At 45.3% G+C, this 15,153-nt stretch overlaps 1 protein-coding gene across 1 annotated transcript; it reads left to right on the top strand.

Moving 5' to 3' along the window:
* On the top strand, positions 1-2,972 carry MFHAS1 (malignant fibrous histiocytoma amplified sequence 1; the record flags this gene model as incomplete). The annotated part of the gene is made up of 1 exon (XM_008594407.1): positions 1-2,972. A coding segment is annotated over one exon (2,972 nt), but the record flags the coding sequence as incomplete, so codon positions are not given.
* Between the last annotated feature and the right edge of the window lie 12,181 nt (positions 2,973-15,153).

Genomic DNA, 15,153 nt, shown 5'->3' with positions numbered 1-15,153 from the left:
GACGCCGCCCTGCGCGCCAGGAAGCTGCGGAGCAACCTGCGCCAGCTCACCCTCAGCGCGGCCGGGGGCTGCCCCGGGGCCGGAGCCGACCCGCTCGAGTCCCCCGACACCCCCCAGCTCGTGCTGCCGGCCACCATCGGCGACATTGAGGTGCTGAACCTGGGGAACAACGGCCTGGAGGAGGTGCCCGACGGGCTGGGGTCGGCGCTGGGCAGCCTGCGCGTCCTGGTCCTGCGCAGGAACCGCTTCGGCCGGCTGCCCTCGGCGGTGGCCGAACTCGGCCACCACCTCACCGAGCTGGACGTGAGCCATAACCGGCTGACCGCCCTGGGCGCCGAGGTGGTGAGTGCTCTAAGGGAGCTGCGCAAGCTCAACCTCAGCCACAACCAGCTGCCCGCCCTGCCCGCCCAGCTCGGCGCCCTCGCCCACCTGGAGGAGCTGGATGTCAGCTTTAACCGGCTGGCGCACCTGCCTGACTCCCTGTCCTGCCTCTACCGCCTGCGCACCCTCGACGTGGACCACAACCAGCTCACCGCCTTTCCCCGGCAGCTGCTGCAGCTGGCGGTCCTGGAGGAGCTGGACGTGTCCAGCAACCGGCTGCGGAGTCTGCCTGAGGATATCAGCGCCCTGCGTGCCCTCAAGATCCTCTGGCTGAGTGGGGCCGAGCTGGGCACGCTGCCCAGCGGCTTCTGTGAGCTGGCCAGTTTGGAGAGTCTCATGCTAGACAACAACGGGCTGCAGGCTCTGCCCGCCCAGTTCAGCAGCCTGCAACGGCTCAAAATGCTCAACCTCTCATCTAACCTCTTCGAGGAGTTCCCTGCCGCGCTGCTGCCCCTGGCTGGCCTGGAGGAGCTCTACCTGAGTCGCAACCAGCTCACGTCAGTGCCATCCCTTATCTCTGGGCTGGGCCGGCTGCTCACCCTGTGGCTGGACAACAACCGCATCCGCTACCTGCCGGACTCCATTGTGGAGCTGACTGGCCTGGAGGAGCTCGTGCTGCAAGGCAACCAGATCGCCGTGCTGCCGGACAACTTTGGCCAGCTCTCCCACGTGGGCCTGTGGAAGATCAAGGACAACCCACTGATCCAGCCCCCCTACGAGGTCTGTATGAAGGGGATCCCCTACATCGCAGCCTACCAGAAGGAGCTGGCTCACTCCCAGCCTGCCGTGCAGCCCCGCCTCAAGCTGCTCCTGATGGGCCATAAGGGTGCGGGAAAGACCCTGCTCCGACACTGCCTCACTGAGGAGAGGGTGGAGGGAAGCCAAGGAGGAGGGGACAAGGACCAGAGCTACCCACCTTCCCCTGCCCCCGGGAGCAAGGGCATCGAGGTGACTAGCTGGACGGCCGACGCCTCCCGGGGCCTGCGGTTCATCGTGTATGACTTGGCTGGTGATGAAAGTTACGAGGTGATCCAGCCCTTCTTTCTCTCCCCAGGGGCCCTGTATGTACTGGTGGTCAACTTGGCAACCTATGAGCCGCGCCGCTTTCCCACCGCCGTGGGCTCCTTTTTGCATCGGGTAGGGGCGCGGGTGCCTCATGCCGTGGTGTGCATCGTGGGCACACACGCAGACCTGTGCGGGGAGCGGGAGCTGGAGGAAAAGTGTCTGGACATTCACCGCCAGATAGCCCTGCAGGAAAAGCATGATGCGGAGGGGCTGAGCCGTCTAGCTCAGGTGGTCGACGAGGCACTGGCCCGAGACTTCGAGCTGCGCTCTGCCAGCCCCCATGCAGCCTACTATGGTGTTTCAGACAAGAACCTTCGCAGGCGCAAGGCCCATTTTCAGTACCTGCTTAACCACAGGCTGCAGATCCTCTCCCCGGTGTTGCCTGTTAGCTGCAGGGACCCCCGCCAATTGCAACGCCTTCGGGATAAGCTCCTCTCGGTAGCTGAGCACCGAGAAATCTTCCCCAACTTACACAGAGTACTGCCTCGATCCTGGCAGGTGCTGGAGGAACTGCATTTCCAGCCACCACAGGCACAGCGACTTTGGCTGAGCTGGTGGGACTCGGCGCGCTTGGGCCTGCAGGCGGGTCTGACCGAGGACCGGCTGCAGAGTGCCCTTTCCTACCTGCATGAGAGCGGCAAGCTGCTCTACTTTGAGGACAGCCCAGCCCTCAAAGAGCACGTCTTCCACAACCTCACCCGCCTCATCGACATCCTCAATGTCTTCTTCCAGAGGGATGCTTCCTTGCTGCTGCATAAACTACTCCTAGGGACCAGTGGAGAGGGCGAGGGGGAAAGCTCTCCAGTGATGGCGCTTCCCACCCCGAGCCAGGACCTGCTCCCTGCCACCCAGCTCCATCATTATGTGGAGGGCTTTCTGCTGCATGGGCTCTTGCCAGCCCATGTCATTCGGTTGCTGCTTAAGCCTCATGTCCAGGCCCAGCAGGACTTGCAGCTGCTGCTGGAGCTGCTGGAGAAGATGGGACTCTGTTATTGCCTCAATAAACCCAAGGGCAAGCCTTTGAATGGGTCCACGGCCTGGTACAAGTTTCCATGCTACGTGCAGAACGAGGTGCCCCATGCAGAGGCCTGGATTAATGGGACCAACCTATCTGGGCAGTCTTTTGTGGCTGAGCAGTTGCAGATTGAATATTGTTTTCCTTTTACCTTTCCACCTGGGTTGTTTGCACGCTACAGTGTCCAGATCAACAGCCATGTGGTGCACAGGTCGGATGGTAAATTTCAGATCTTTGCATATAGAGGGAAAGTTCCTGTGGTGGTGAGTTACAGACCTGCCAAGGGGGTCCTGCAGCCAGACACCCTCTCCATTGCCAGCCATGCATCATTACCAAATATATGGACCGCATGGCAAGCCATAACCCCCTTGGTAGAGGAACTGAATGTCCTTCTTCAGGAATGGCCTGGACTGCACTACACCGTGCACATTCTCTGTTCTAAGTGCCTTAAGAGAGGGTCGCCCAATCCACATGCTTTCCCAGGTAAGTGGAGAGAGGAAGTTCTTCTGTGGTGTGTGTTCAGATGCATTTTTGGAGATAGTTGGTTTTCATTTGGCAGAATATTTACTTAACCTCATAGGTTCTCCAAGAAAGCTTTTCAAGGTAAGTATAGAGAGAATCGGGGATGAGCCAACGGCGGTCAGTACTTGAGCAATATGAAACACAGTCAGTCACAGGTGTCATGCTCTCCTAAAAGTCTCAGGCTTCCAAGGTAGGCTGCATTCAGAACATTTTCCATCTCCTTTTTCTTCTCAATGTAGCCCACGTTGCGTGGAAGGAAGTTTCAGGGGGTTGATCAGAAGCTGGGGAGTGTCTGGCGTTAGCCTCTTGCCCAGCCTTGTCTGTAACGTGTATTAGACACGTCTTGAAGGGAGGAGTTTGTGTTTATTGTGATGTTCTTTTGTTTAAGTTCAGGGTAATCATAAAGTAAAAATCATTGTTCACTTTTCTTAAGAAATTCCAGGGAAGAATGTTTTATAGTTGGGTGGCTGAGTGAGTAAAGACAAAAATTTCAAGCTGTGGAGCGTGACTAAATCCTGTTTCACCCAAGCCGCTCTAGGGCAGGAGAGGGAGATTACTGAAACCTCTGAGGGGACTTTCCTTGGGTATTTCTTGGTAATTTTGAGCTTAGTCTTAAGGTTGGTTTTTGCTAAGTGTTAAGAGAATGGAGCTTCCTGACTGTGCTTTGTAAGAGATGTAAGGGGCAAAAAGCTGACAAGACTTTTCTCTTGTGGGGTGTGTTTTCTAACACGTTTTTTTTTTTTCCTTTCTTTCTTAAACCATTATAGGCTGCTGGGTGAATTCTAGGACTAGTGGTCTAGGATTTTTTTTTTAGAAGACTTTTTTTTTAGAGTAATTTTAGATTCACAGCAACACTGAGCAGAAGGTACGAGGATTTCCCTTATAACCCCTGCCCTCCCACATACACAGCCTCCCCCATTATCAGTGTCCCTACCAGAGTGGCACTTTTGTGATGTCACTGACACATCATTAGCACCCAAAGTTCATAGTTTACATTAGGTGTCACTCTGGGTGTTGTACATTCTGTGGGTTTGGACAAATGTGTGATGACATATGTCCATCACTCTAGTATCATATAGAGTAGTTTCACTGCCCTAAACATCTTCCGTGCTCCCCCTTAGTCATCCCTAACCTCCCTCCCTCAGTCCCCCAACCCCGGCAACCACTGAACTTTTAATTGTCTCCATAGTTTTCCTTGTCTGGGAATTTTTGAGCCTGGTTAATTGGTATCAAGAGAGTCTTTATTAAGAAAGCGTCCCTTTACTCATCCTTTGTAGTTCTTCTTTAAACAACTGATTTTTTTTTGTGGAGCAGGCTTGGTTAACAACATTGCAAGTGTCTTAAGCTCAAACGGAACAACCACAGTATCACTGTGAGTTTCTCACCTCAGTCACCCGTCCCCACGTACAAGCAGGGGTGGTGAAATAGAAGACTATGATCTTTGTCCTGGTCCCAGTGCCAACAGAATGCAGCTGGTAATAGTATCAGGAAGGCACTGGATACCAATATTTCCGAAGGTGACGTCTTTCCGTTGCCCTAGATCTAGACTGAGTTTATTCTTCAGCTTGAGAAAAGCCACCGTATTCAGTTACCAGTCAACTGAACCTTATCTGGTGTCTTGTGAGTTGGTAGACTCTTCAGTTTGTTTTATATTTGCCATTGTATTATATTCATGCAAGCAGAACACTTCTTTATTGTGTTAGTAAATTGAATACAGTGGTTGGGAGTTAGTATTCACAGGGTAGTTTATTGAAGGAGCTACCTCAGGCCAATTCGCCATCCAAAGATGGAGCATTAATAACTAATGTTATCAACAACAAAGGGAAAGACGTAGGTTATTGAACAAATGAAGATCTGTGCAGAGGAACTACCAGTACTTCGTGGAGTAAACAGTGAGGCTGGATTTCTCCCTAACCTCAGCTCTTTATTTTTGATTTTTAACAGTCCTAAAATCCACAAACAACTTGAACTGAGATGCAGAGGCAAGCCCGCTCTCTTGCTGCTGTTCTGCTTATTTGCCTTTCAAGTGAGGCACACTTGGCTTGCAATCCAGGCTGTAAGGAAGAGATTATTTTTTCAACGTGGAAAACAGATGGTTGAACAATTATTATCTTGTATATTGAGTAGCAATAAGTCATCATGTGTTTTTATAATACAGACTATACATTTCTGTCTTACTTGTAGTCAGAGAAATAACATCTCTTTTGATTCGTTTAGGACTACATTTCTTTCAAAAGTAGCAAAGGGCACAGAGTTGTGGGAAAAGACGATTACAGTACATTTTTCATTACATTAAGATGAGAAGAAAAAGAACACGTTTTCCTCTTTTATATTTTTCTGTGATAGCCATCATTGGTTAGTATTTATCACAATTCAGAAAGACTTGGTAACAGCTAAAATAAAAGCTAGAAGGTGATGGAGGAACAGAATTATGATGTTGGGTGTTTAATTAGTTAGGGCATACATTAAAAATACACTTGTTGAGTTTCTAGATTATATTTTAATTCAGGAGTAACCTATTGATAGCCTTTTGTCTTTTTAAGAAGTCGTTTTGCTTTTTGGGGACATTAAAAAAGTTGGTTACTTAGTCTTACGTTTAGGTATCAAGTTCTGTAAACTGACAATTTTATATACAATGGTGAAAAAACTGGATTTTTAATTTTTACAACTTTGGGACATTACACTAAGTGTAAACAGCAAATTACTGTCTCCCTGGATTTTATATAAAAGAGATGTGAAGTTGCATTAATATCTTTTAAAATATTTTTATGTAGAAGGCCTGTTTTGGCCCTATCCTATTGAATTTTCTGGCCCGAGCTGCACTAATGTACTTGGCCGAGGGAAGTGTAATGCTACATTTCTCTTTTCTTATTTTGGCTTACACAAGAAATATAATGTTTTGGAAAATCCTCAGCCAGCAACCACTGACTTTAAAAGTTCTTGTAAAAAGATCTAATCACATTGTCAGAGAGGTTACCTATTTGTCTTATTTAAGATGAGTGGGTTGAGTGACAGGAGATTCTTTTGGAAACTCAAAAAAGGCCTATGATGAAGCTTAAATGTCTTTGTGGAAGTCCTTACTTGTTTGCTCCAAGTACTGACTTATTGCTACATCTGTTAGCCAGGCTTCCCTTCCTTTTTCTCTTTTCCTTCTTGTTACTTGGCCCTGTGTTCTTGTCCTAGAGCAAGTTTCTTCTTGTGGGATATTTATTTGTGCTTTTATTGTGTTCTACCAATAGGACATCTAAACCAGAAAAGCTGAGTACTCCTGAGGTTGGACACCACGTGGTATATTGAGTAGGATGTGGCTGCTGGAACACAGGCCTGCAGCAGGATTCTAGTGCTTTGATACTCCATTGAAGCGGCTGAACGAATGCTGCGCATTTCTAAATTGGAAGATTGCCTTAGTGAGTGGCACCTGTGTTGAATGCAAACTTCCACCAATATCCTACTCTCCAAATTATTAAAGATCAAAATTATTAAGAATAATGGGAAAGCAACCCAAATCCGAAGACAGAGAATTAGTTACATGGTTTTCTTTAACTTTCGTGTCTTTCATTGGCTCGGTAACTCGATGCCCTTTCTGTCTCCCACCAGGTGCCTTTGGCCCTCCCTCGGTGCCTTGTGCACAGTGCCTGCCTCTGGGACAGCGCTCAGCATATTCTGACTTGTTCTGCTGGTGTTTGTTTTTGTCACAGTATCTCTTTGATGAGGTTGTTCACTTGCTTCCTCTGAGCAGGAGACACGCCTGAGGCTTTGTAGCCTGCGTGAGCGTCTCTCAGATGTTTGCCGAGTGATTGTTTTGTCTTTGGGGAGAAATATCTTTTCTTCTTTGTTATTCACATACTCTTTGTAACTCCCAGGTAGTACTGTAGTGATCATTTTGCTTTTTGTTCTGCTTTCCAACTCCCCCACCCCCCAAAACGTTCCTCTAGCGTTTCCACTAGTGCCTGTATTACTGGTCTTGCCCTTGAATGGGTCCTTCATTTTGACCACTGAAGCAAAGCAAAATTCTTGCCTTGTTATAGCTAAGTTTTAGAATTACTGGAATTTGAGCGTGACCTAGTTGTTTGGATTGAATTAGTCATTGTTATTATTTTCACAAAGGTTATTCAATATCTTTTTAGTTTAGCTTTATTAATATTGACGCCTCTTGCCTTTTATTTTTGTGAACACTCCTCTTTGAACTCTCTGGGACTTTGTTTTATATAAAAATCAAAACCTTAATCATGCAGTGGAAGAAAGAAATACTGTACAGAATAGAATTCAGAGACTAGAAAGACCTTTGGAATGTTCAAATTATTTCAAGTACTGGGTGCCTCCTCTTTAAACTCTAGAATAAAATCTCAAGTACATCTTTGCCCAAGTGGTTTAGAATTTCCTAGAGAAAGTATTTTTTATTTGATAACAGGTATTTTATGTTATGCTCTGCTGCCTGTTCTACTTACTCACAGGTCAACCTTACCTGTTTTAGTTCTTACTCATTTACTCATCTTAACACCTAAAATGTTTATAGGGTGTACTTCACAGGGCTGTTTTGGGGATTAGGAGAGAGAATATGTTCAGGAAAACGGCTCCTCCACCTGTGTCTGGGAAGCAGCGGGGCTCCTGCTGCACCCTGGGGTGGCGGGCGGCCTGGTGATTCCAGTCTCTGGAAAGTACACGGCTCAGGGTCTGCTGGGGCAGGCTCCATCAGGTGTCTGTTCTCCCTGGTTCAGCCTTTCTAGCAGATTATTATTTTTTTTTTGCTGGCCAGTAGAGGGATTGAACCCTGGAACTTGGTGTTATCAGCACCACACTCTAACCAGCTGAGCTAATCTGCCAGCTGTGGCTCAGTTTTTGTGACAAAGCCGGCTGCGGGGTGGTTGTCAGGTTTACCTTCCTCTGGGGCTGGCGACCTTCACTTCAGCAGGGAGGCATTAGGAGGCCCTGTCCTGGCCTGCGTCCTGCAATGCCACCCTGCCTTAGTGAAGCTGGCCCTCTCAGCCCTGTTTGGCTCATGTTCATGCAGCCTGTAACACCCGGAGTGATTGACAGGCATCTCGGACAACCACAGAATACCTATGATGACATGTTGCTGTCAAACCATAAAAAAGATCCTCTCCTATGTAAGGAAGGGCGATGTCACTCCACAGTTACAGACTCCCCTCTCTGAGTTCTGGGTTATCACGCATGGTGCCGCACTCTTTGTGCAGTGTCTGGCACAGGGCTGTGCAGGTAGAAGGGGCCCAGTACAGATCGGATATTTTGAAAGAACTCTTGAAATTCTAGAGTTTTCAATTGATTCCTGGTAAGTGCTTTTATGGTTGTTTATGTTCTTTATCTTACATGTATACATTAGGGGAAATGTGTACAATTTTCCCACGTGATCTTTCTGGTACATATATTTCTGCCCTCCATATATGAGTACATCTCCTGATTACAGGAATGGTAGAGAAGGGGCAAGGGGCAGTTTAGCAGGGTGTCACGGTTAGTTGAGTGTAGTTGCTGGCTGCAGAAAGCCTTCTACCACCTGACCTCACATCTGCTCTCCTTGAGGCAGGGAGCATCCCCACCCCCAAAGCTGACTGTTCCCTAGTCTTTCAAAAGAAGCCCCACTGTCCTTGATGTTGGCCTCTGTTAGAGATCAAGAGTAGCTGATGAGGAGCATAGAGGTGGGATGGTGGAGGTGGAGTGGGTGCAGGAAGGAAGATGCTGTTGATGGTTTGTACCAGCAGTTTGGCCTTCTCCCTGGTGATGTTGCTTTCCAGAAGCTCTGTACTGGGTTAAACCTGCCAGTTTGAGTTCATGGAAGGTGGTGGAAGAGTTGATGGCTGTAATGCAGAGATGGTTCCCTGGGTACTATATACTGTGGCGGCAGCGTGGATAACAAGCCCCAGACACCACTGCCAGCAGGGCTGACTTATTTGTGGAGAGGGAGAAGGAAAGACTTTTGCATTATTTTTATTTTGGGCACTAAATGCTTGAAAACATTTTCTCATTTTTCCTTCCTCAACATAATCTCTTAGCTGAAAATACTGGGGCTTTGTTTCTTAAAGAGTCAATTAGTGAAAATCTATCAGCAAAAATTTGTTTTCCTTTAGCTGCACATTTACAGAAGGCAAAGAATACAAAAGGTGCAGGTTGGCGTGGGGAAGAGTGTGGGCGGGAGCAGGACGGAGGCGCTGGGCTCGCAGGGGCGCTGTGAGTCTGGAACTGTTGCACCCTCCTGGGGCAGGGACTTCCCGCTCTAGACGGCAGTCCTCACACCAGGCTGTGCCAGCTGTTTCCTTCTCTTTGGCAGATCTGTGCACAAGGGCACTTGGGAGGAGGGCAAGGAGGAAAGGGAAGCTGGAGTTATGTCCAGAGTGTGCTTTGGGGTGTCCTGTTTCGTGTGCGCTTCAGCTTTTTGGGTGGGGTGGCTTCCCGAGTTGGGTGCCAATGCTGCTCCTCCTCTTCTTCCTCTCTCCTTGCTGTCTTCCTCCTTTTATTGAGATAAAATTCACATAACGAGATTAGCCATTTAAAAGTGAGCACTTCCATGTCATTCTGTACATTCCCACTGTTCTGCAGCCACCAGCTCTAAGCCTGGTGCTTCTTGAGGCAGGGAGCAGATGGGTTGGTGGCTTCCTTCCTGGGGCCAATTGCCAGGCTCTTTGTGGCAACTTTCCTTCCAAGGCACGACTGAAGAAGAGTAGAGATTTCTGAGCTAGGCCTTGGAGATGCTGTGTTGATTGCACATCTTTTAACACAGTCCTGGGAGGAATCTTCTTAGTGTTGATGAGAGGACAGAAAGTAGGACATGCAGGCCTTCTGGTGTGTTCTGTGGCGGATGTGATTTAATGAGGGTCTGACACACATGGGGCGCCGTGAAGAACACACAGAAGAGAAGCACGTTGAGTACTGTGTAATTGCTGTCTCCTGCACAGAGCTTTTTTCCACTTAATTGTGAGTGGATCTCCTGGAATGGTTGGCAAAGCCATAGCAGATATGAGGGCAAGAGGGTGGGATGCCAGTGATACAAAATTAGGTCATTACCAAAATAGACAGATAAGTGCACCATACGTGTTTGAGCTTGATTCTGTCAGTCTCTGTTGAATGTGAACAGAAGTTAGCACCGAACTGGGAGCTTTAGGAGAATAAAGTAAAATACACGGCCTTGGCCATGGGGAGCTGACTTGGGATCTTGGTTGACGTAGTTGTTGATTCTTATATACATGGAATCTGTATACACGGAATGGAGAAAATTGTTCATGTATTTGAGAAATTACTGGGAACAAACCTGGCTTTTGATTTTGCAGAAAAATTATGATTCTACTGAGGAAAACTGGTGAGAGCTTTGAATTTGCTTGACATAGATGAGTAGGTGGAAAGTAATGCCCCAGTCATTCTTTTCTGTTGATTTTCAGTTTGAATCATTCATTTGTAAGAAATCTCAGGCAGCTCTTGATAGGGTGCTAGAAAAAGAAAATGCATTATATCTGAGGATTTCTAAAAACTTCCAAAACCAATTAGTCTTTTTGAGGAAAAGAAATACCTCTTCCTCAGGAATCTTTGCCTTTCTGAGTCATTTACAGACTTGCTCCCATTTGGGGAGGGATTGAAGTCATCACTCATTTCTGAACACCAAAGACTCTAAAGACAGTATCAATTAAATTGGACACCACCATCATAAAAATATGACTGCTACTTATAGATTTCTTGGTTGAGGGGTACCTTGTTGAGGTGCTCTGCTATTATTAGCATATTAAATGTTGAGAACATGAAAGAGTTAATCTTAGATCCTTCCTATTCCTAAAATGAGGCATATGCTTATTAATATTGTGTTAGTACTCGTTACAGTGGTGGTGAATTTTGTGGGAGTAGAAGCAGCTTCTCTCCCTCCTCTCTCCCTCTTTCTTTCTTTTTCTTTTCTTTTCTTTTTGAAAAGAGGGAGTTAGAAAAAAAAAGCTAATCGAGATGGACAGTGTCACACAAGAAAAATGGTAGTCCTCTTATATGCTGTTTTTTGTCTTATCTACTTTATTATTGTTTTAATAAGATTCTTATTTTTCATGCCATAAAGGTTATTGTATTAATCATCACAGTCTAAGGGTACAGCATTGGAGAAAAATATGAGAATGGGAGACAGTGTTGAGTTTTCATCACGTACCACAGAGCGAGTGCCAAGTGCTTCCTGTGGGCGATCTCGTCTAATCCTCACAGCACCCCTGTGAAGTGTAGGGATCATTACTGTCTTCATTTTCAGATGGAGAAATTGAGTTTTGGAAATTACGTTAATTCCGCAGAGTTAGAGTGCTCTGGGGTTTCAGCCCCGACCTTCTGCTCCTACCCACTGTCCTGGCCTGCCTCAGTTAGGTTGCCCACTGCTTTCCAATATACACAAACCCACTTCTTCTCCGCCCACTTCCATATTGCTAAGTACTGAGCATGTAGCATCTGGTAATGCAGGGAACCTACCTGCATGGAGGGCAGCAAGGTCACAGCCAGGTGGGGGTGAGAGGTGGGGAGACTGCCGCCCTGGTCTCAGAGAGGCATTCCCGAAAAGCCACCCTGCACCTGAGTGTTAAAGGATGATTTCCAGTTAGCCACAGGAAGAAGTGGGGAAGGGCATTTGCAACTAGAATGGCATTTATGAAGGCCGGGGATACAGAGGTCCCCTAGGGGTGGGCATGTGTGCACAGAGCGTTTAGCATTCACAAATTGTAGTAAGGAAGAGGTTTCTTTACTTAAATTATGTTTGGGGATTAGTAAGCATAGGCTAGAGTTTGGGAAGCATTGTCCCAGCCTGTTCCTTTACCACCAGGCAGGGCTCTGTTGAGATCATGGAAGAGATTTACTGGGAGAGTGGAAGGGAAGTTTCCAGTGATTTGCTCAGACTCGTAATCAAGTTATTGTTGGGCTGGCAGACACCTGCTCTGCAGATCCCTGTCGAAGTGTGTGGCTCGTCACTTTCTCCACGTCTGAGTAGAGGGAGAAAGGAGCCTTGGCGGTTCCAACAGCCCGATGGCCACATGCCTCTGTAATCCCTAGGAATGTGTCCCATAACATTGATTTTCTCTGCTCCAAATCTTACCATAACAGACCCTGCGATAAAGGCGAATTTGGATCTAATACAATTAGCATTTTGTTCTGGACTGTTTATGTTTCACTATCTGTACTTCATGCTTTCTTTGGTGGCACTGCAGACTGACTGAAAATACTGGTTTCATTAACTTTGTGCTGATGGAACACCATATTTAATGCATTTCATATGTTTGGACTCGACTTACCACACTGGGACAGCAGCTTCTTGCCTCCTTATTCGATTTGACTTCCCTTGCTTCTCAATTTATCAAAGTACACCCAATTACATTTTAATTGAAATGCTAAGAAGTACAGGATGTTTTAAATTTATACTTTACATTTTGACTGAAAACACTTGGACTTCTGCGTTGCGTTTTCGATTTGCAGCTTTATAATATGGAGCTCAGTTGCCAGGGTTCTGGAGGTAGACTTCTGAGCTCCAGTCCCTATTAGCTATGTGACTGGGTGTCCCAATAGTTTCTGTCTTGTACGGTGGTCCTGAGGATTGAGTTAACACAGGTAAAATGCTTAGAACGGTGTTGCCACATGGCAAAAACTCAATAGATGTTAGCTGCTGTAGGTACTGCCGTTATTCCAGTAGGTGCAAGAGTTGAAGCATGTATTTGGAAATTTGATAACATTTGTGGATAAAACTCTTTTTTCATAGAAGGAGTAGAATATAGCGTGATCCCTATTTATAAATACCTTATACTCTTTTTTAAAATTATTTTTCCGGGCCGGCCTGTGGCTCACTTGGGAGAGTGCGGTGCTGATAACACCAAGGCCACGGGTTCGGATCCCATATAGGGATGGCCGGTTCGCTCACTGGCTGAGCGTGGTGCTGACAACACCAAGTCAAGGGTTAAGATCCCCTTACCGGTCATCTTTTTAAAAAAATAAATAAATAAAATAAAATAAAATTATTTTTTCCACTATTAAAACATTTATAAATTTGGAGGGTAGAGGTAGGAAAAGAAAAAAAATCATTTATAGCCACTATCTAATATAATCACATTTTGCTACACATTTTGCTGTATTTCATTTTTCACCCCCTTACGCTTAGGTTTTTGGAATATGTAATTATAATCATATTGTATAAACAATTTAAATATTGATTTTTTTAACCTAAACTATCATGGATGTAGTTTCATGCGATTAATATCTGCATGATAATTATAAATGCTTGCATAATAGTACATGAAGGTGATTTTACCTTTGCTTATTTAACCTTATGTTACCTTTGTTGATTTAACCATTTGGTCACTCATGTTGTTTTCTGGTTTTTGTTGTGAGTGATTCTGTGATGATTGTGTTTCGCTCTTATTTGGGCAGTAATCCCTGGAGTGGAATCCTGTAGTCAAAGGCCAAGAAAGTTATTGTCCGTATACGTCTGCATTGCTTTCCATGAGGTGGACAGTTCATGGTTCTGACTACATTGGGTATTAAGATCTCTTTCACTGCACTTCCTCAACATTGGGTGTCACTCTAAGAATGTATCCAGATTCAATGGAAAACAACACAATTCAAAATTTTTAGTGAATGTTAATATTTTCTTGTATGAACGTTGCATAATTGTGTTGTTTCTTTTGTGAATTCTCTGATAATGTAAAAGACATTTTAATGTAAAAGATGCCAGAAGGACACTATCTTAGTGATCTTTTGGTTTTTATGGTTTTATTTTCCTTTTTTTAAATTAAATTAAATTTAATTTAATTTTGTCAATATACAATGTGTTTGATTATTGTGGCCCATTACCGAAACCTCACTCTCCCTTCCTTCTCCCCCCTCCCTCCCAACACTGTCCTTTCTGTTTGCTTGTCTTATCAACTTCAAGGAATTGTAATTGTTATGTTTTCTCCCCCCCCCCATTTTTTTTTTGTATTTATTTATTTTTAGCTCCCACGAATAAGTGAGAACATGTGATATTTCTCTTTCTGTGCCTGACTTGTTTCACTTAATATAATTCTCTCTAGGTCCATCCATGTCGTCGCAAATGGCAGTATTTCATTCTTTTTTATAGCAGAGTAGTATTCCATTGCATAGATATACCACAGTTTCCTTCTCCACTTATCTTATGATGGACATTTGGGCTGGTTCCAGCTCTTAGCTATTGTAAATAGTGCTGTGATGAACATTGGGGAACAGGTATACCTTTGACTTGATGATTTACATTCCTCTGGGTATGTTCTGCTGGGTCATATGGTAGATCTATCTGCAATTGTTTGAGGAACCTCCATACCATTTTCCATAGAGGCTGCACCATTTTGCAGTTCCACCAACAATGTATGAGAGTTCCTTTTTCTCCGCAACCTCGCCAGCATTTATCATTCACGGTCTTTTGGATATTAGCCATCCTAACTGGGGTGAGATGGCATTTATGGTTTTATTTTCCAATCACAGTGTTTTATTTATATTAACTCTTCATGTATTAAAGATAACTTTTTGTTTATCATACTACAGGCATTTTTTTCTAGCTTGTTTACCTTTTTGATTGCTTAGAAAACTTCTGATGTTTTGAAGTTTTAAATTTCATCTATAATGAATAAAGAACGGGTCTAACTAACACACTGAAATGTGTTTGACCTGTGAAAACAGTAGACAATTAAATCCTGTTATTGCTTTTGTGTTTAAAAGATACTAAATGGTATGTTTTGTTTGAAGCGAACAAAGTCATCAGTCAAGGTTCTTGGAGTAAAAGATTTTTCACAGGGCTCGTTGAAGGGTTTGGTCTTTAAATGCGTCCTCTCATACTAAATGCCCAAATCAATTGAGACATATGGAAGAAAAGAGCAGGTCACGTTTTCTCTGAACATGTTATTAAAACATATATTCTCTGGGATTCTCTTGACTCATGGAGTAGCTGAGGTGCCTCTGACTCAGAAGGGTTATTGCTCAAGAATTTTCTGGGAAGAACTAAAAATAGAAATGTGAATTTTCTAGGCTGGCCAGTTACCTCACTTTGTTAGAGCATGGTTCTGATAACACCAAGGTCAAGGGTTCGGATCCCAGTACCAGCCAGCCTGCAAAAAGAAATGTGAATTTTCCAGAAGAACGCTGCAATGCCAAAGATGGCTCACTGGCCTGCTGCGAGCTGAGCCATTTTGTGTCCAGGGTACAGTAACAAA

Source organism: Galeopterus variegatus, unplaced genomic scaffold (assembly GCF_000696425.1).
Source record: "Galeopterus variegatus unplaced genomic scaffold, G_variegatus-3.0.2 Scaffold10732, whole genome shotgun sequence".
Classification (NCBI taxonomy): domain Eukaryota; kingdom Metazoa; phylum Chordata; class Mammalia; order Dermoptera; family Cynocephalidae; genus Galeopterus; species Galeopterus variegatus.
This window is presented reverse-complemented; position numbering and strand designations above follow the sequence as displayed.